This window comes from Odontesthes bonariensis, chromosome 23 (assembly GCF_027942865.1).
Source record: "Odontesthes bonariensis isolate fOdoBon6 chromosome 23, fOdoBon6.hap1, whole genome shotgun sequence".
Taxonomy (NCBI): Eukaryota; Metazoa; Chordata; class Actinopteri; order Atheriniformes; family Atherinopsidae; genus Odontesthes; species Odontesthes bonariensis.
Window position 1 is genome coordinate 8,163,601 of NC_134528.1, and position 19,573 is coordinate 8,183,173.

General features: G+C 39.7%; 1 protein-coding gene and 1 non-coding gene across 4 annotated transcripts in view; both read right to left on the bottom strand.

Annotated features, from left to right (window-relative positions):
- Positions 1 to 18,054, bottom strand: part of arhgap27 (Rho GTPase activating protein 27) — a 32,147-nt gene extending 14,093 nt beyond the window's left edge. Inside the window, exons 1-3 of one of the 3 annotated variants that reach the window (XM_075458352.1) lie at positions 17,903 to 18,054; positions 17,468 to 17,527; positions 14,904 to 15,702 (exon numbers count right to left, since the gene is read on the bottom strand). In XM_075458352.1, the coding sequence (XP_075314467.1) occupies positions 14,904 to 15,665 (762 nt within the window). In that variant the 5' untranslated portion in view covers positions 15,666 to 15,702; positions 17,468 to 17,527; positions 17,903 to 18,054. Of the gene's footprint in view, positions 1 to 14,903; positions 15,703 to 17,435; positions 17,528 to 17,902 lie in introns of all 3 variants that reach the window. The other 2 variants (XM_075458351.1, XM_075458353.1) reach the window with 2 other exon arrangements.
- A 1,168-nt stretch (positions 18,055 to 19,222) lies between these two features.
- LOC142374643 (U5 spliceosomal RNA) lies at positions 19,223 to 19,336 on the bottom strand. The gene has a single exon (XR_012768762.1). It is a non-coding gene; the product is annotated as a U5 spliceosomal RNA (small nuclear RNA).
- Positions 19,337 to 19,573: the final 237 nt, after the last annotated feature.

The window sequence follows — 19,573 nt, forward strand, 5'->3', positions numbered from 1 at the left end:
TTGTGCAGATGTAAACACAATTATTCAGCCCACTGCTCTTACTATTCCTCTCCCTAGATCAGCCTTCTGCATCTAGCAGAGCACAGGAAGTTGTCTACCGCGGAAAAGAAAAAAAAGAAAAAAGAAATAGCACTGAATCATTCTCCTCACACCGATGATCAATAACTTCACACCCACACCCTTTTTTAATCTATTAAACGGTGTCCAAAGTTCCTTTCTATGTTAAGTCCCCTCTGACAAAGTAAAAATAATAATAATAGAGTGCTGAATTGAAAAAAAACCCTCATATATAGATCAACATCTGACCACAGGCCAACAGCAAAAGACTGAAAACTGGGTTAAACGTCAGCTCTACAGTAGTGCATTAACTTTGGACTCATTGTCCTAATGCCAAACAAGCTATGCATGGTGTCACGAGTAGAAACTCTTCAGTGTTCCATGGCTTAAAAAACGCCATTCTCAGTTTTCACTCATCAAAAAGAAGCTATTCATAAACAGAGCGCCACAAGGCTTTATTTGCTGCACGGCAGGACCATGGCATGCAAAATACACCCAGTCATCACAAGTAATTTGTTTAAAGAAGGCCAGTGAAAGTGACACTGAGTATCATGAAAGGCCGGCTCTGTCCTCAGCACTGCCGAAGCTGCAATGTAAAAACAACGAAAGTGTCAGAAATCTGAATGCAACTCCTGCCAAGACAAAACTGATGTTTTCTCACCTGTGCTCCACTGATGCGCTTAAACCTCTTTGTAAAAGTCCTGGATTTTATCGCCCTGCACAGCCTTTCTTTCGCCATCATGGTGGCTCAAATAAAAGAAGAGACTGCTGTCTGTTTCGGACTGAACTTTGACTACGTCCTGTCTTACAGCTAGCATCTCTGTCTATATTTATCAAGACCTCTGTGTGCTTTTGTTGCATCTGGTCATCGCTGTGATAAACACGCTGCACTAAAAGAGGAAACATGTTACAGAAGCCAACATGCAGGGCCAAAAGTTAGTATTTAACTTGGGCGGTAAGAATTTGTGAGGTACTTCCTAGAGATTTTTCATAAAAGGACGAAAAGCCTCACTCTGTGGTTAAATATTTGTTTGTTTGTTAGAAAAGATGATACAAAAGACACTGACCCAATTTTCATTAAAAGTTGGTAAAGAGGTGGTTAAACAGGCCAACGTAAAAAAAAAAGTTTTGGTTTCTGCATTTAGAGCATTGTTGAGCCAACGAGGTCGAAATTGGTGCTGCTCTCACACATGTAACCTTTAAAGCTTATGTTTAATTTTCACAAATAAGATAAGCTCAACTTGAGTTGAAGTACATTTTCAATGTTTTTGTCAATATTGGAGTTCCTGCCATATTTTTTTCATAAGATGTTTAACATTTGTATTAATTTACCACGAAAAGGGGAATTAAGTAAAATTGGGGTTTCCACAATAACTACTGATGTTTTGACCTTTTATAAGCCAATTATTGGCCAAACTGTGGGAGTGTCACTTCCTGATGTGAGATGAGCGTGCTGAGATACAACAAGCGCATGTGCCATACATTCCTAACCTGGCATGTACATATTAAAAAAACCTAGAGAAATTGGGGATCATGCTCGTCACTATTTTGGGTGGATCGAAGACTTACTAAATAGCCAAAGCTTTGTGTCTATGAGCAACAGTTCAATCAGTATTTTAGCCCCTGTGAGCCTCTCCAAATGATAATGTATTGACAGACTCTTAGTAAACAAGAGGAAACAAGCAAACACGCTCACTTCTGCAGGATGAACCGATGGCTTTAGCCATCACATACACTGTAAATCTTAATTTTTCATTTTTATTTTCATCTTAGTTGTTGCTGTCAAGAAGGTTAGGTTTTGGCTTAGGGGTGATTAGAAGTCGAACAGAGCTGTACATACAAATAGGTCACCAGCATCTTAGTTTTATAGATCTGAATGACCCCTCAGTGCGTGCTCACATCAGGCAGCAACTCATACTGTGTAGTGACAGGGAGGTCTAAAGGTCAACGGGTCAACTTGTCATGTCAAGCGTGGACAATTGATGTGTGTGCCATGAATTCAAACTTTTTTTCACATTTGTTTTAGAATAATTTCCGAGGCCAGCTTTAAGTATTTTAGAATTTTAGTGTATTAACCTGCGTTCATTTTCTTGAATCTAAATTTTGTAAAAATGGGTTTTTTAAGGAATCAATTTCAAATTTGGAGGTATGTTTTCATTGGGTGGGAAGTTTTGCAAGGTAAACTCTACAATAAGCTTCAAACTCTCTCAATTTTGGAAGTAACAGGCTACTTTTACACAACTGCTAATAACCTTTTTCTAATTAGTCATTTTCAATATGAGCACTTCTACTTTTAGATTGTGCTGTTACTTATTATGAATATGTTTTACTCGACTTTAAATCAAGCTAACATGAATAAAATGTGTAGAATATTAAAGCAAGAGAAGCATTTCTGCCTTTATTTGTCTGCAGCTATTCAGTCTCATCTCATTATCGTCCTTTCTTCATTATTGATCTAAATATAATCATGAGGCAATCGATGTGGACAACCAGACAACTGACCCGAAAACAGATTGATTTCAAACAGCATACTGGCGACTATACAGAGGCAGACAGGGGAAATGAAAGAGCGCTGAAATAACTACGCTGGAATGCCCCCATCCTTTGGAACTGATCATTAAAGTCCAACTACATGCAGAGAAGGTTGAATACTGTGCCGATACACAAAAGCAGATACATCAATTTAAATCGAATACACATTGTGACGACTGTTGCTTGCAGTGTGTCAGCCCTGTGTAGTAAACACATTTCAGCTCAGGCACTTCCGTACAACTTCAGTGTTTTTTTTCAGTTAACTTGTCTTCAGATAGACATAGTTGCTACTTCCAGTGGTTTTTCGCATTCATCACAACTAGTTTAATCAAAGATTAAAATGATCTTTGGACTAGATGGCTTTTGACCCCTTTTACTTATTGTTAATAATTTATCTTTCCACAAAAATAAAAATAGTCCACAAAAACAATCATACTAAAACTTTTTACTTTTAGTACTCTAAAGTGCATTTTGGTGATTATAATTTTGTGTTTTTAGTTATGAACGTAAACACAGTTTTTTTTTTTTTTATTTATACTGATTTTTTGAGTACTTCTTCCACCATTTCTCCTTTGCCCTATTTTGGCAGTGTACAGGGAAGGTGAACATCAGGGGTTTTTTTTATTATTACACTCTTGTATCTTGTACCAGCCACAGTGTATGACAGTATGTGGTTACTATTATGCAACATTCATTTGTAGTGCCAATAACAGACTAAAATATTCACAGCTGGCTGACAGCTGCAAACAGTTCTTTCAAACTCATAACGCAGCACTCGAGACACATATCAATTTTATAATGCCTTTTGATCGCGTACAAGGACAAGTGGTTTTTAACATCCAGATGTTAAAGAACTGTTAAAGAACAAAAACAACATTCAAAAAGCAGGGCGCTGTCAATTCACAGTTTACGTCACTTCATTGTGGACAGGAAAAGAAAACAAGTGCAGTGGAGGTATGTTTCTGTGAAACCGGAAGCAACACAGATGTCAAAGCATTCGAACAGAAAACGAACGCTAACAACAGAAACTTTAAGTTCTACAATGACCTTATCAAAGCTACTTTGGCAAAGTCAGAGCGATCACCTACCGGAGCCGCCACTGGCAGAGTCAAGCCCCGCTTGGCCTGGTGACCGGACCAAACCCTGGAGTATGTGTCCATCATGTTTATGTCCTTCTGTCTATAGGATCCATTAGTCCAAATGCTCAAATGAACACCGAAACGTGCGACTCAACCATTCCAGCACATTCAGCCAACTTGAAACGTGCAAACGAGTGGAAAGGAGTGCACATTCATGAACTCCCCGTCACGCACGCATCCTCCTCTCACAGCAGCTGTGACAGTTGCAGCCCAGAAAGGAGAACCGTGAGCTCTGTTACAATAGCAGCAGGAAGGGACTGTGTGAGGACCTGGTGAGACGTCTGTGTATGTGTGTCAAAGTCTGTGTTTGTGTGTGTCTAAGCAAAGGATAGGAGGGTAGAGGGTAACTGTCTGCATCAGCCAAAAGCAGAGAGAGAGACAGTGAAAACTAGACAAGGAAAAGGGTAAAACAGAACAAAGTAGCTGAGCTCTGCAGGTCATTTCAGCCTACTTCCTGACAGTGTACTCATGTGATAAAATAAAGGAAATGGAAACAAAGCTTTTAAGGAAATCAACACTTAAAAGAAGAAAATGAAATAATAAGAAAGCAGCAGTTTCATTGTAGTGTGTAATATTTAGCCCTCCTCTGACAGGTCCCTCAACCAATAATCAGAAAAAAGGGAAGCAATAATTTTCCACTACAAAAAGGGGGGGGCTGCTTTTGACAGGCTACAACTGCAGATTCAACGAGGCTGACTTCTTAAAACAGGAAGTCTAGTTTTTGTTTGCTCCAATTGTTCAATCGACACTTCCTTGTAAAACCACCTGCAGCATGTGGACGGTTTCAGAGGTTTCTGGGTTAGGGTCCTTCCAAAATCAGCTTTTAGGCAACAGGTCACATTTATATATAGCTGACATCTATGCTTGCTTTGTAAGTTATATTTAATTTGTAAATGCAGCAAACCTGTTCTTCCAAGAAATTTTATCAAGACGGAGCTACAATGCTCCTCAGAAAAACCTTGAAAAGTGTACACTGTTGTGCCTGATTTCAGTCTGCTATGACAACTTGTATTTATTGAAATACGCAAACAGCATTGGTAATTACTAATATCTACAAAAGTTTTTTTTAGCATAAATCAGGGTAAAAAATGCTGCAGCACACATGCAGTCAATTCCCTGACCTCAGCAATGCATGAGGCAGCAATCTGCTTGATTGCTTAACCGCATTAGCACTCATCCAATCAAACAATGGAGTACCAAATTGGGGCCCAAATCACGCCACAAAGCACACAGTTGAGCTATTGAATCAAACTGGCTCCTCTCACTCTTACATCACACTCATCATGGTGTGGAATCCAGGATGACTCCAAATATGCCCATTGTGGACTCCATCAGCTTATCATGTTCTTATCTCTGCTCTCCAGGCTCGTTCTCCATACCGATAAGCAAAACCTCCTGATATTGCCTGTTGGTGGTAGATTTCTGTGTGGGTGGGGAGGCAGTACCAGTTGTTGCAATGCTCTCTTTTGCAACTCTTTTGCAACGATCCCACCTTTAAAATGTTGGTATTTTTAGACATTTAGGTGCTGAGTCACATCAGGAGCCAGTGTGCAAACAGACTGGAAAAGGTTTGCGTGCACATTCAAAACATCAGCTGTGGTTTTTGCTTCTAGGAACCTGCTGCTAATTATAGTAAAAAAAATACCTTGTATTCACAGTAGGATGTACTGAACAACTGAATCACTGTAATCAAGCATATTATTACAGCTTTAAAAGAACATTTTACAAATAGTAATGACATTCTTGAGCGCATGCCTAATCCTACACATGACGACAAAGATGAGTTCAAGTATTTTTACATTATTTTTAGATCACTTTGTAAAGGAATCTACCATCAAGGCTAAACAAGAGTCAAGAAAAAGGCTGACATTTTTTGACTGTTTCGAGTGTAAACAAGGATTCTCAATCTAATCGCCAATATTCCTATAATTCGTAAACTTGTTTCTGAGACTCCTATCTCTCCTTTAGATATTTTTTGTGCCACTTGTCATTACAATGGAGTCTACAGTAAGTGTTTTAAAGACATGGTAGGTAATCATGTTCAGAAACACATTTTGTAATACTGGGTGAAATGGTCCGTGTATCCTGAGAGAAATCTATACAAGATGTATTTAGAAAAAGGGACGAAAATAATCAGACCTCTGTGGCAGCTGCAGGACTGAGAAAAAGCTGACCAATCCGAGATCAGTCCCGCTGATCTCGGATTGGAGCGCCTACAAAAAACCAATCAGATGCCTCTGCTTTCTGCCTATGCCCCCCTCTGTCGGCTCCCTGCTCCGTGTGCGCACGCGGTTCTACCGAGTAGCCCCTGACTGCAGACCGCAGATCGTGGCGGAGATCAACGTTGAGGGGGCGGAACGTTGAGGGGGCGGAGCTCAACGTTGAGGGGGCGGAGCTAAATGACTCCTTTGCGGGTGCCATCTGGTGGCGGTGCTCAACGTTGATACTCAACATAGAACAACACATTGAACCGCAGAAGAAGACTGTGTGGAGGAGAAGAAGTAGATTCGTTTTTTAATGTGCTATTTTGCAATATTTGTGACAGACAAGGAAGAAAGTAACATTTTTTTCATTTTAAAATATGCTATGCTCTCTGTGACGATACACTGTCTTCTTAGTTATTAGCTTAGTTCTTATCTTACACCACGGAGACGACTGAGAAACTCAGCGCTAACTTTCAACAGCATGTGGTAACTTCCGGTTTTCAAAAATAAACGAGAACTGTCAATTTGTCAAAAGAGAGATGTGTGTCTCATAAAATAATTTATAGTACTATGCCCCTACACTCGTTTTTTTTTAAAATAAATAACACCGAAGCTTCGAAGCATGCTTCAAACTCGCTGGAGAAATTGTCTAAAAAAAAAAAAAGAAACCGTTTGAGCCCTTCTACTGTGCAAAAACTACTTTCCTTGAATAAAAACACGTGAAGTAACACAAGCACCCTCTTTATTACACCAAGCACACTCCCAAAGAAAATATGAATGACAAACCAAAATTTTTCACATTGTTTTTAAATTATTGTGTTATTATATACAGAAGATATGTATCATATTTGCTTTATTTGGTGCAACAATCGCTACTGCCAGTATATGTAACCCAAGGGAATTGAATGAAGCTTCGGGTAGTGAACCACTTTATGAGACAATGGTTCAAAATGATTCAATTTCCATCACCAGCTGCAGGTTTTCGTCCCAAACAGGCAACAGTACGACAGTCTTGACTCAGATAATCAGCTGATCTCAGTCTGCAGATAGTTGATTGGTCAAACTGTGTGCTTATATATATATAATTATCTATCTAATATATATAATTGTTTCATATATATAATTATATATCTAATATATATTATTATAATTGTTTTATATACAGTTATAATTGATTCCTTATTTTAGGCAACTTGGTGCTGCTTGCTGTTTGTGAATGTGCTGCATGGTCTCCGCCACCAGATGGCACCCGCAAAGGAGTAAATGAGCTCCGCCCCCTCAACGTTGAGCCCCGCCCCCTCAACGTTGATCTCCGCCCCGATCTGCGGTCTGCAGTCAGGGGTACTTGGTTCTACCGGCTTTGGATGAAGCACTGACGGAATGGGGAGGGGGGAGGGGGGGGGGGGGGGGGGGGGGGAGGGGAGGGTGGAGCTTGGAGGAGGGGACACTTTCGAATCTTGCTAGCTCTCTTGCTAGCTCTCTTGCTATCTCTTGCTAGCTCTCTTGCTAGCTCTCTTGCTAGCTCTCTAGGATTACCTACCATAGCTTTAAGTTTTGGATGAAATAAAGACAAGCTAACAAACTACTAGCTTTACAGTCAAATTGATCACGTTAAAGTGAAAACTTGATTGTCATATTTAGCCGACATTGGTATTGAAATAACAAAACTGGTCTGGCAACTATCACTACCTCCTTCCTGTACTACTACTACTACTGTACAGAATGGCAATGTGTAGGTATGGCATTACACTGTATCCTGCAGGCTATATTAGACCACCATTTCTAATAAAAATCACTTTCTGAGATAATTAAGCTAGTTTATTATGAGAGTTAGCTGTCGAGCTGTCTCTTTCTGTCCTCAAGTTGTTGTGGTCTGGTTTGAGCCTCCATGTAAGACTTTAGAGCTGATAAATGTCTGTTTTTGTAGAGAAAAAGTGAACTATGCCCATTCGTGTAGCCCTGAGTGTAGCACTCTCATTAAATATTAGTGTGCGCACCTCGGTGGTGTGGTGCTATCAATACCAATTGGAGCCAGAGCCGATAAAAACCTGTGACTATCACAATCGTTTGATGTAGAACTAAATGCTGGGTTCTATTCTAATTTATTATTATTTATTATTATAATTATTATTATTATTGTTTTTTTTTATTTTTAATTTATTTAATTTTTATGTATATATGTATTTTCCTTTTCCCCTTCAAAGAACCCACAACTTTATCAGTTCTTTACCGATTGCTTTTGTTTGTTTGTATTGCATTGAGGCTGAGACATCAGCTTGACATAATACGTAATGTGTCTTGGAACATACATTTGGGTTGTTTTTGGACCACACAACAAGGACTTTCTGTCTTTAAGAGACTTTATTCCTTTATATTAGGTGGACACTTACAGAGCTCATGCTTTCAGGGGAGACTTTCTATATTATTTCAGTTTGTGCCTTGGGTTTGGGGTTGTTGTGTGTTTGTATAAAAGAACAAAACCTTAATAAAGAAATGTTAAAAAAAAAAAGAACTAAATGCTGATTTAACGTTTTGTCAATTTAGCCAGTGTGCTAAACCTTTCATGTCCGTGACTTTGCCAGAGTTCGGATGGGTCAGCGTGACATTAATGTCCTCATTGCATGATTTGTCCAAGACTCTTTGTAAACACACACGTATAACCGTACACACAATCGGATGTCACATGACTGTATATTAGCTTTCTTGGTCCACAGCACAAAATGTTGCAGTTTCTCAAATGAGGCTCCAAAATTGGACCGTGACTACATTTTTCCAAACTAAATTCCATTCATCTATTTGGAGATATATATATAGATATATATAGATATATATATATATATATATATCTATATATATAGATATATATATATACATATATATAGATAGATAGATAGATAGATATCTATCTACATATAGATAGATAGATAGATATATATAGAGAGAGAGAAAGATAGATATATAGATATCTACGTCTCCCCAAGTTCTCATTATGTCATAAAGTTTGGCAGCCACATTCTCAGCATAATGGCATAATGCAATGTCACTTTATAAGGAGGAGGCGGAGTGTTTTATACTTTTAATACTCATGGGTCGATGTTTCGGTCATAAAACGTTAAAGATTTCCTATTAAAAACAAAAAAAAAAACAGCCCTGTGATACACTGCCATCTCACAATTTTTAACCACAGACTGTGACACTAATATGTTTGGGACATGTGGGTAAATATACCTATAGCACATTTTCTTGTGAAACTGGGCTGGTACACAACTTGATCCCTTGTGCAAATGCTCAGTAAGAAACACCTCCTGATGTCAATCTATAACATATGTATGGATGTGTCTTCAAAAGAGATGTCTCGCTGGTACTATGGTGATAAAACCTTATGGCGCCCTTGGACTATACTTGAGCTTTTAAAACATGAATGGATTGTTTGGATGGAATATAATTTTTTTAAATTTGTATAATTGATTAAAGAAAATTCCTTAGTCGATTAGAAGGGGAGTTTCTAACATAACTAAAAAAATTATTTTGTTTGTGCTTTATAGTGGAGTAAAGACATATTACAGCAGTGTGGAGACAAGAATCACTACCAAAACAGCAGTGAAATATGTGAAACAACTGTCTATCTATGGACTGTAACATAATAGCCACGCTGTATATGAGAGATCAGACCTGGAGCATCAGTAGGCCTGCCTAACTCTTCGTTTTCGCATAACATGAGCAAAATTAAGTATGTTCAAACCTATGTGCAGCACAGGCTGCTTGAAACCATTAAGCTGAGACATATCGTCTGTCTTGCAAGTGATTTAATTCTTTATGACAAAAAGGTGGTGAAAATGAACAGGCTCTCCTTTACCAGGAAGCTTTGTGCACCTGTTCTTAGACATTTGATGGACATTGTGTGTTCTGTACAGTCTGACTGTCATAACTTCATTCTCACACTACCAGTTGGAGCAGTTTTTTGGCATTTGATTTTGTCTGTTTCACTAAACAGGACGTATCACTTGGCTCTCGCTGATGTGCTCAATTAGAAACCATAGTTCCCACGCTTCTTCTACGGAAAATTGGGCTCAGGTGTGGGGTTTGAATACCCAGATTATAAAATGATCAGGGAGCACCACATACATACTTACTTTCAGTTGGCAAAAATCAGTTGTACATTGGACCCAACATTGGTAATCATCTCAACTTTAAGAGATAAAGAGCCATTTGATGCGTGTTCAATATTCTCATGGGTTTAAAAGGACAATTTTCAATGACTTGTCAGCTTCAATAAAGACTGCAACATAATGTGAAAGCTCTACATAAGCATAACAATAAGATCACTAACCCACTAACTATAAACAACCTCCTGTCTTGCCTTCTGCAACCTGAAACGTCAGATTCCCAATCCAAAAGTGTACTTGTATCCACTTGCCACACTTAATTTCAGACAACATAGCATACACACCCTCAATATTAAGCGACCTACATCTGGGAAAATTTCAAATCCTGCAGATTACATGTGCACACACACGACAACTGCATGGGAGAGCTGGCACCAACAGCTGAAAACTCCCTGCTTGCTGGGAGTCAGGCCAGACCCCTCACATCACCATGGAGATGGCCCTCCATTGTGGGGTAAGAATTAATGCACTTGAGGGGTCCTGGCACATAAATGGTCCAAGTTACAAGTGAGAGGGTTCATTCATGTTTCCACAGTGGAGAAGAGAACCACACAGATTAAAACCATTTTAGTTTAAAACGCATGAATTCTGCTTGTTTTCAGTGCTTCAAGCCTTCCAGTGAAAAAAAAACTGCTGATAATTACAGTGTAATGATGCGCTGAAAATCACTGAGTAAATTGGGAGGAAACTTCAGCCATTACATGGTTGAAATGCGAACCAGATTTGGTTGAAACTGCGCTTAAACTTGATCACTTTCTCCTTCACCAACTGTCTGACGTCACGTATTCTTGCAACAGGTGCAAAAAGACGGGCGACTGTCGCGAAACTTACCTGAAAGCAAAGTTTCTGACGTTTATATTCACCGAGCTACATCCAAAACAGAGGAAAGGTAGATGGGGGTTTGTATCGGTAAATGGTTGATCGCTTCCCCGCGGCACGGTTAATCGTAATTCCCAGGATCGTGACTGGTGCTGGGGAAACCAGGTACAGTACCAGCTGGAGGTTTGGGAGTGGCTGACAGCTCTCGGATTTAACTCCTTCCTTCCCTCAGGAGAGGCCGCACAGCTCACACAACCTGTTTGTAACCTGTTTGGAAGTTTTATCTACAGTACGTTTTGTATAGTTGCTAATAACCCCACCCGCTGCTCCAGCGCAACGCGCACATTGCAAACCTCCAGCTCATTACAAAACTTTTTGCCAAAAACGATCAAGCACGCAACAAATACTAAGTTCATTCAAAATGTAATCTATACACACCCGATGCTGGCGATTCGGCACCCAGGGAAACTTTGGCTGGCAAAAACTGAGACCGGGAATCAGCTGCTCTCACTGGGCCATTGAAGGAACACCTCTTTTTGCCCACTGAGGGGAGCACAAAAGGGGACGACCGGGGTATTCATATGCTGATGAGCTGGCACAGATACACTGACCTCAGCAGAGACATTCACTGCAAAAAGTGTCAGAACCAGCAAGTGGTTCGGTCTTAAATCAGATCAAATGCTCCAAATCACTAATAAGTACAAACCCACAGAGAGTACTGAGCTTAAAGGAAACTATTCTATCCTTGCACATCAAAGTCTACGAACAGTGTGAGACAAAACTATTCTTGTCTGAATACAAAAGTGTGAAGCTTGGAAAGCAATGATCTCATACAACTGTCAGCCACAATGACCATAGACCGTTGTGATGGTTAGATGGTTGTGTTAAAACTAAAAAGTTGTGCCAAAATAATGACCTGTTTCATACGAAGCTTCAAATATTAAGCAATTACAATTTCATAGGATAGGATTCATAGGATGTCAACACATCTTAGAGGAACTAATCGTTACTGCCCGTAAATTTGAAAGTCAATCTTTCACACAAGTCAATATGTCACGAGTTAAATCAGCTCCCTCTGATCTGTGCTGGTTGTTCAGAAAATAATGAAATAATAGAATAGGTACAGATACCGATCAGGTTTCAAGTATCACTCCTGAGCTCCAACCTGAAACAACGAGGCTTTAAAATGTTAGTACAGGTGTGCAACAAGTTATTTGTACTTTTTTTCTCCTTCATCTTTTTGACAGCTTCAGAGTATAAAGAAAAGTTCAACATCTGTGCTACCAACCATAGTAGAGTTCTTGTACATGACACTTAACTGGTAATGATTCAACATTTTAGTGAAAACATGTGTAACACCTTCAGTTGAAGCTTTTTTCACAATGCATTTTTCTACTTTTGTTACTTGTTGGCTACATTTAGTCAGTAATGCTTCCCTTTCCCCTTTAATGAGTCAAAGGATGAATGAATGATTTCAAATATGAATGATGAAAAATAAGCTTTATTCTTATTTTTATTGATATGGATATTTTTGACCAAGTTACCGATGTATCCACTAGGTGTATCCACTCAATGTTGCCACTCTTTTTTTTCTTCTTCTTTAGGCATAAATGAAGTTTAAGCATTTCTCCTGAGTTGAATGGCATGTCTGCAATTTCATTGGCCATCTTGCTGATGAGTAATTGTAGTGTACTCAGTTTTGAATAATGAAACTGAGTTTTTGATGGCATCGTGTTTTCTTTCCACTTCTCTAAAGAGCAGGAAGTAAATTCACGAGGCTTTGAATAACAAAACATTGGAGTGAATTAGCCGTGCCGGACTCTGTAAAATCATCTAAATGAATCAACATATAGACAGCAGGATCTAGACACCTGCAGCTTTTGAAACAATAAATCATGAAATTCTACTTTTTGTATTCTCAGGCATGGCACACTCCTGGATTGAATCATACCTCACTGGGTATTATTACAAAGTGTCATGGCAAGGTCAAATGCCCCATTGTCTTTCCATCAGGGTGCGCCGAGGCTCAGTATTGGGACCTGTCTTCTCTGCAATATACAAAAGCTCCTTTGGTCCAGTTAGTTGCTCACGTGGCTTTGCAGATGATAAGCAGTTGTATCTGTCATTGATCCCAGATGACCTCAGGTTTTCAGCACACATTTCAGCTTGTGTCTCTGACATTTCCTCAGAGATAGAGGAACACCAACTTCAGCTCAACCTCTGTAAAAGCATTGGTCATCCCAGCCAATCATTTCATCCAACATCATTTCAACTTCCTCTTCAACTATCTCCCAAATAAAAAGGGTTTGGGTTGTCATGACTGATGATCAGCTGTCCTCTGATCGTACTGCATAAGTCTCTCAGTCATGTCACTTTGCACTTTACCACATTTAAAAAAATCAGGACGTTTCTGACTCAGTATGCCACCCAACTCTTGGAACAAACAATTACTACTGTATCTCCCCCCTTGATTACTGTAAGCTCTCCTAACAGGTTTCCCAGCATGCACAGTGAAACAAATTGCAGAACATAGCTGTGCATCTGGTCTTTAATCAACCTTAAAGAACACGCCGATCCTGTACTCACTGAACTCACTGGTTGCCTGGATCAGACCCTGTGGGGTCTGCGCCCAGCTATCAAAGCACAGTCTTACAGGCTTATGTTCCTTCTCAGCCTACTGTTCCTCTCAGGAAAGTCCTTCAGTACGGCTACGCAAGGCAGCCTCCATCCAAAGTGTACTTAATTTGAGTTTCCATGACGTTGAAACAACCTTTCAAGTGCTATCAGGGCTGAGGCGTGCCTTTCTTTTCTCAGGAATCTCTTTGAAGACTCGCCTCTTTCTAACAGCCAAAGATCCCGAGCCTGGACTTACCTTGCAGTTCTGCACCTTTTCCACTCGTACTAAATAGATTTAAAATGATTTGCTGTAGCCCTGAAAGAATAGGCCAGGGTTTCTTACTACACTGAAACTTTGATGTTGTTCCTCAGTTGCAAGTTTCTTTGGTTAAAAGCATCTGCTTAAAGGACTAAATGTTAATGTCTATTTGCAACCTGTCACACAGTACATACATTAAAGAGATTTCCCCCTCTGAGATGACATCAACTGATTATTTCTAAAGCATCAAAGAGATAAAACTGACTGAGAAAATGTTTAAATAAAATTGAACAACTGTCACACAGCATGTTATCTGTCTTTATTCTTATTTTCTAATTGTTAACTAGTTATATTTTTGGAAAATACTGGTATGTAATGCCTGTAAGAGAATTACATCTAAGTGTGTATTTGTGTTTATTTGTCATATGAATCACCTCACTGCACATGTTATATCCATTTGATTAAATACAGGACTGGTTAAACTAGCTTGTGTACTTTAAATGTTTTAAACTTTGAGATCACTTTGTGCAGGGGTGCTGTATTTTTGTTGAACAAGAATCCTCTTTACGACTTCCCAAACAGCAAAGAATGTTTGACCCAAACATGGCCCACATTTTGGTTTTCTTTGGCCCACATTTGGCTTGCATAACGGTGGTGAATGAGGGTTAGTATGGCGGCCTAAAGTCTTCCACCGTACAAGGCTCAAATCTGCTCTTTTCTTTGGGTTTACGGGCATCTTGCCCTCAGAACACTTGCTTTAACCCGTTTCAAAGCCAGTTTTTAACATATAGGCAATGTCTATACAACACGTGCAATTACCCAATTTAACCCCAGTTCACGACCTGTGGGGGCACGTCTGGACATACACAACACTTCAGTGCCGTGACTGAGCCGTGAGGATCAAAAAGTAGCCCAGATTAGGCCCAAATGTGTCTGCCGTCCAGATGAACGCTTGTGTGTTGCAGGAGAACCTCAAATACGTGTTAGAATTGCGCCCTCTTGTGGTCATAAAGTGACACACGTTGATCTCATTCTTGAGTGAACTCATGTTGAAGACTGATGTAATAATAATCAGCAGATAATTCAAAGTGATGTTGCATTAGTAAATTACCTGCTCATCTGTAGAGGAAGTTTGATTTGAACTCGGCTGCTGCGATGCCGATTCGTCCGTGTGACCAACAAAATCAGGCAGTTCAGGAAAAGTGTCAAACTCAGCGATGTTAATCTCTGGAATCATGTCACACATGGGAGGAGGGGGTAGCGGGAACTCCTCATCCATATCATCCACAGGAGTCTGCGGCCGCTCCACTGTGCCATCTCGCTGTGAGCTTTTCGGCCTCTGCTGTTTATTTCCTGCCTTTGGAGCAGGTTGAGGTTTCGCACACAGTTGCAGGCCCTCAGTGTTCAGAGTCAATGAAAAGGTTCCTGTTGAGGCGTGCGACTCTACATGGTTCACGGTTTGTGCAAAGCTGCTGGCGGTCGGTATGTCCTTCAGGGGCTCAGATGGCTTCACGTCTGGCGTGTCGTCACAGAAACCAAACGTGGAGAAGCGGTACTTGTCTCTTGAGGCATCCCGAGCTGATTCCCTCATCACAGCTGTCGTGTAATGTGATGTTTTCTGAGTCATTTCCACCGGCTTCCTTTTAATCTGACACTCAACTGAGTCCAACTTATTAGGACCAGGAGATGCTGAGAGCTCCTTTACGTACTGTGCAGGCACATAAAAAGGTCTGGTGTGCGAGTCTTTGCGAACATGCCACCAGTGCTCATTAGTCTTGGACACTAGAATGTAACTCTCATTCGGCTTAATGGACACACGGCGACCGTCCTTTGCTTTATACTCGTACTCGTACTCCACTGAGACGAGCTCCATGCTGTGTTAATGTGAACTCAGAGTTAACATGTTGGACCTGAAAATAGAGGAAACGTGTTGTCAGTGGGGCTTTCTAAAAGCGCTCAATGGAAATGCCAGTCAGTGGATCACAGTTCAATGTCACACACTTAGAAAAGCAGCTAACCTGTTTGCACCTTAAAGCTGAATTATCTGGAAAGACGGGGAGATAACAGGCCGCTGGGTACAAACATGCAAAGTGGTCCCCAGCTTACACAGTAGACTGGAACAGGAAGGTTTTCTAAACTGCAAAATATCTCCAATCTTTCATTTATTCATTTATTTTCAGGTTTCTTTTTTACCAATGCAAGTACAAGGGTAATTATTTTCCAGTGTGTTCACTGATCAACTCATTAATATTTAAAAAAAAAAAATAAATTCAAACAATTCTAGACTTTGAAGCAGACAGTACACACGAACAAAGAAAAAAAGAAGCTGGGAGCAAAGCAAAGCAAAGACAGAAAGGTTGACAGAATGCACATGTAGATGGTTCTGAAACATCCTACAGTCAGGGTGTCAGGGTCGGTCAAAAGATGAGCAAAGGCTTTTCCAGTAAACGGGGGACATCTCCAGCACGTCCATAAGACGTTTGCATTTAGTTCCCAGCACGATGTTCTCAGCAGGATGTGAGTGGGACTTTATTGACATCCGTAACAAGTTGTTGTTCGGCCGAGGTGAGACTTTCTGAATGAACCACAAGCCTTCTGGGAACGTCCCCTTTTGTTTCCACATATTATTCTTTTCCTTCACCACCCCAATGGGGGGGGGGGGCTTGCTTTTTGCTTTGCTTGCCATCAAAAACTTCTCACTTTGTAGGGCGGCCATGGCTCAGTGGTGAGAGTGGTCTATATGTCTATAAAGTCTTAATCTAATCCATCTCATCTAATCTTGTGCAAAACTCCATCAGGTGACCATTAATGAGTGAATAAATAGCGAATAATCTTGGTTTTTTTTTTCCCCCAACGGCTACAGAGCATTATATTGTGAAAAGGGGACATCTCAGTACGTAAAGACCAACATCTTTTCCAGGGAGATCTGGGGTTCAGAGTGTGTGTGCTCGGCTCGACAAATGAAACTGAAAATGTACAGAACATCATCAAGAGGAGAACAAGACAACACAACAAAGGAATGCCGAGCAGCTGAAATCTTGTATTCAGCAAGAACATCTACAATTCCAGTTTCCAAATGATTAAAAAGTGTCATTAAAAGGAAAGGTTGTGGAACACGACAGCAAAAATGTGTTGTTGGCATCAAATTCTAGATTTCTTTATATTTTCTAAGTACAGTAAAGACTGGACATCTTTTTTGTTTGTCTGTTAAATAAAATTTCTCCTGTTGCATTCAAGACAAAATAACCAACTCTTCTGGAAATAAAGCTAATTTTTTTTTTGTATCATCTCCTTGATGCCTTTCTGTGGTTATTTTGGTTCTCTTTGTTGTTGTTTTACACCTACCGTAGGTTTTCTGTCTATTACCTGTTAACAGTCAACTGAAACTGAAGCTCTGGTATAGGGGCCCCTGCACCTTTTTGGCCCCTAATGGGCCTTTCCACTGGTCCATCCAAGGCTGGTGTTTGACATTATCAAAAGGATGCGGATTGACATGACAGGCTACGAAGTACGAACAAAAGGCTCGGAAGCAGACAGGAAGTTGCTTGCCAGTTGCTGCAAAACTGCCTCAAGCTAAACGAACTAAGACACCAAATAGCAGACTGAAATTTGCTTTGCCACAAAACAGGAAGACTGCACCAACCTCAGCTCAGCGTCAGTTCAATCTCAGTGTACCTTTTTGGGTAGAGTTTTGTTCATCAAGCGCTCTGAACACTTCAGGGGTTTTGTATCTTCCTTTGGCAAATAAAAGGTGTGAAAGAGTTACATTAGTGACAAACTAAATCACGTGCAGAGTAACTGTGGTAGAAAAGGGCAAAAGAATATAAATTATGTCAACTAAAAAGTTGGGTAACGTAGCTTTCCTGAGAACTCTGGTTCATTTTCAAGTTAAATTCCTTTCTCGTAATCATGTCCAGTCTAGAATTTTTGCATCATGTTACAAAAGGAGGGGTTAAACTGGGCGTAGCTCACATGATTTGGGATATACTGTCATGATGAAAAGAAATAAAGTAAAAATAAAAAAAATCCCACAGACTAACAAGTTATGAAACTCATTCAGAAGTTTCACTCCCTAAGGCTTGAATGTGGGATGATAAGTTCTCTACTTGCCTGATTTTGTTTCCTAACGTTCCCCCCCGTCATTGGATGTCTGTCAAGCAGCCGCTGAAGCAGAGTTGCAGCTGAGCAGCCAGAGAGCTCAGCCTGGTGCTCACATGTATTTTCTTCTGCTCGACTGTCTCGCTCTTATTTCCTGTTCTGTGCGCCTGTGTGTCTTTACCGAAAGAGGCAAACAGTGACACATTACTGCTCTGAAGCCACAAGAAATGGGAAGTCTGACTAAAACCATGCCTCCCAGTATATTCTTTACCTTGTTTTTAAAGCAACTCGCTGACTGAGATATATTTGTATTCTGGTAACTCATTCTGACATAATAACATAGTAAACAGTGTAGTATACAATGAAAGAGGCTAAGTTAACTCACTATTGTCTTTACAGCAGGGAAATAGACAATTTGTGTTTACTTTAGGCACATTGTAATGGCATAGAAAATCCCTAGAGAACATTTACAACTGAAGAACATACAATTGATAACACTGTAAAGGTACAGACACATGTAAGAATCAACATCAATAAAAAAAATCATTCACATCTGTTTTCTCTGTATTTTTGTATTGATTTCAATGGTGCCGTGTGAACTCTGCGACAGGTGAATGATGGCGCCCTCTGCTGGAACTTCATATCAAATGCAACGTATTTAATTTCAAAGAGTAAATCAATAGAAATACCATGATCAAGTATCAGAAACGTCACATGAGATGAGACTCTTCCCGCGAGGAAGTTCTTGTAACCTTTTGTCCTATTGTTATGTAATATTTTCCTGTGTATATGTTATGTTCAATATGCAATAAAAAAAATGTAAAAAAAATGTAAAAAAAAAAAAAGAAAGAAAGAGGAAGTTCTTGTAAATAAAGTGTGGCCAGGTAAATGGCTTTAATTGACTTTGGTATCGCGATTTCTTGTGACGCTTCATGATTAGATCCGTATATTACCAATAGACTCTTTCACTGTATATATAGAGCTAATGTGGATGTGCACCGAAATTTTCTGGTGACTATCATTTAGTGACCCATTGGCGCAGCGTGAGTTTTGTTTTTAGAGGATAGAATTTCTTTTTTTATTTTATATTCTTGCAGTTTGTTTGATCTGAGTGTTACATTGTTACTATATTCTCCTTTTTTTATTGCAGCATTTCCTTTATTCAAATTTAATTTAAAATATTGGACATTGTATCTCCTGCTGCAGTAGAACAAAATTACGCAAACAGATCGCTCTTTTGATGGTTACGCATCCGTATACCTCAATTTGTATATTTACAAACTTACGTCCACTGATCATCGCAGTTATAAATTTATATTGAACAGTAAAGGAAGCCCAGCTTGCGCCGGGCATCAAAAAATTAGTTAAAACTCATATTGTTCCACTCCACGGAAATCTTTAGTAAAAGGCGAAAGATTTATACGATCTGAAGAGAAACATGAGTGATCTACCAAATGCAGGGTAGTCACTGAAAGCCATTTGCCGGCATACACCCTACAGTCATGGTGCCACATGTAGCAACAACAACATTGATTAATATACACCGTGTATAGTAAACTTTTTATTAACAAAGGACACTACAAATACTGACGTTCTTGATAAAGTATTTGTGAATAAACATTGTTTGCTTCAATTAGACTTTCAAATAGCAAACGCGATGCATGATGGGTAGTGGTTTGTCGT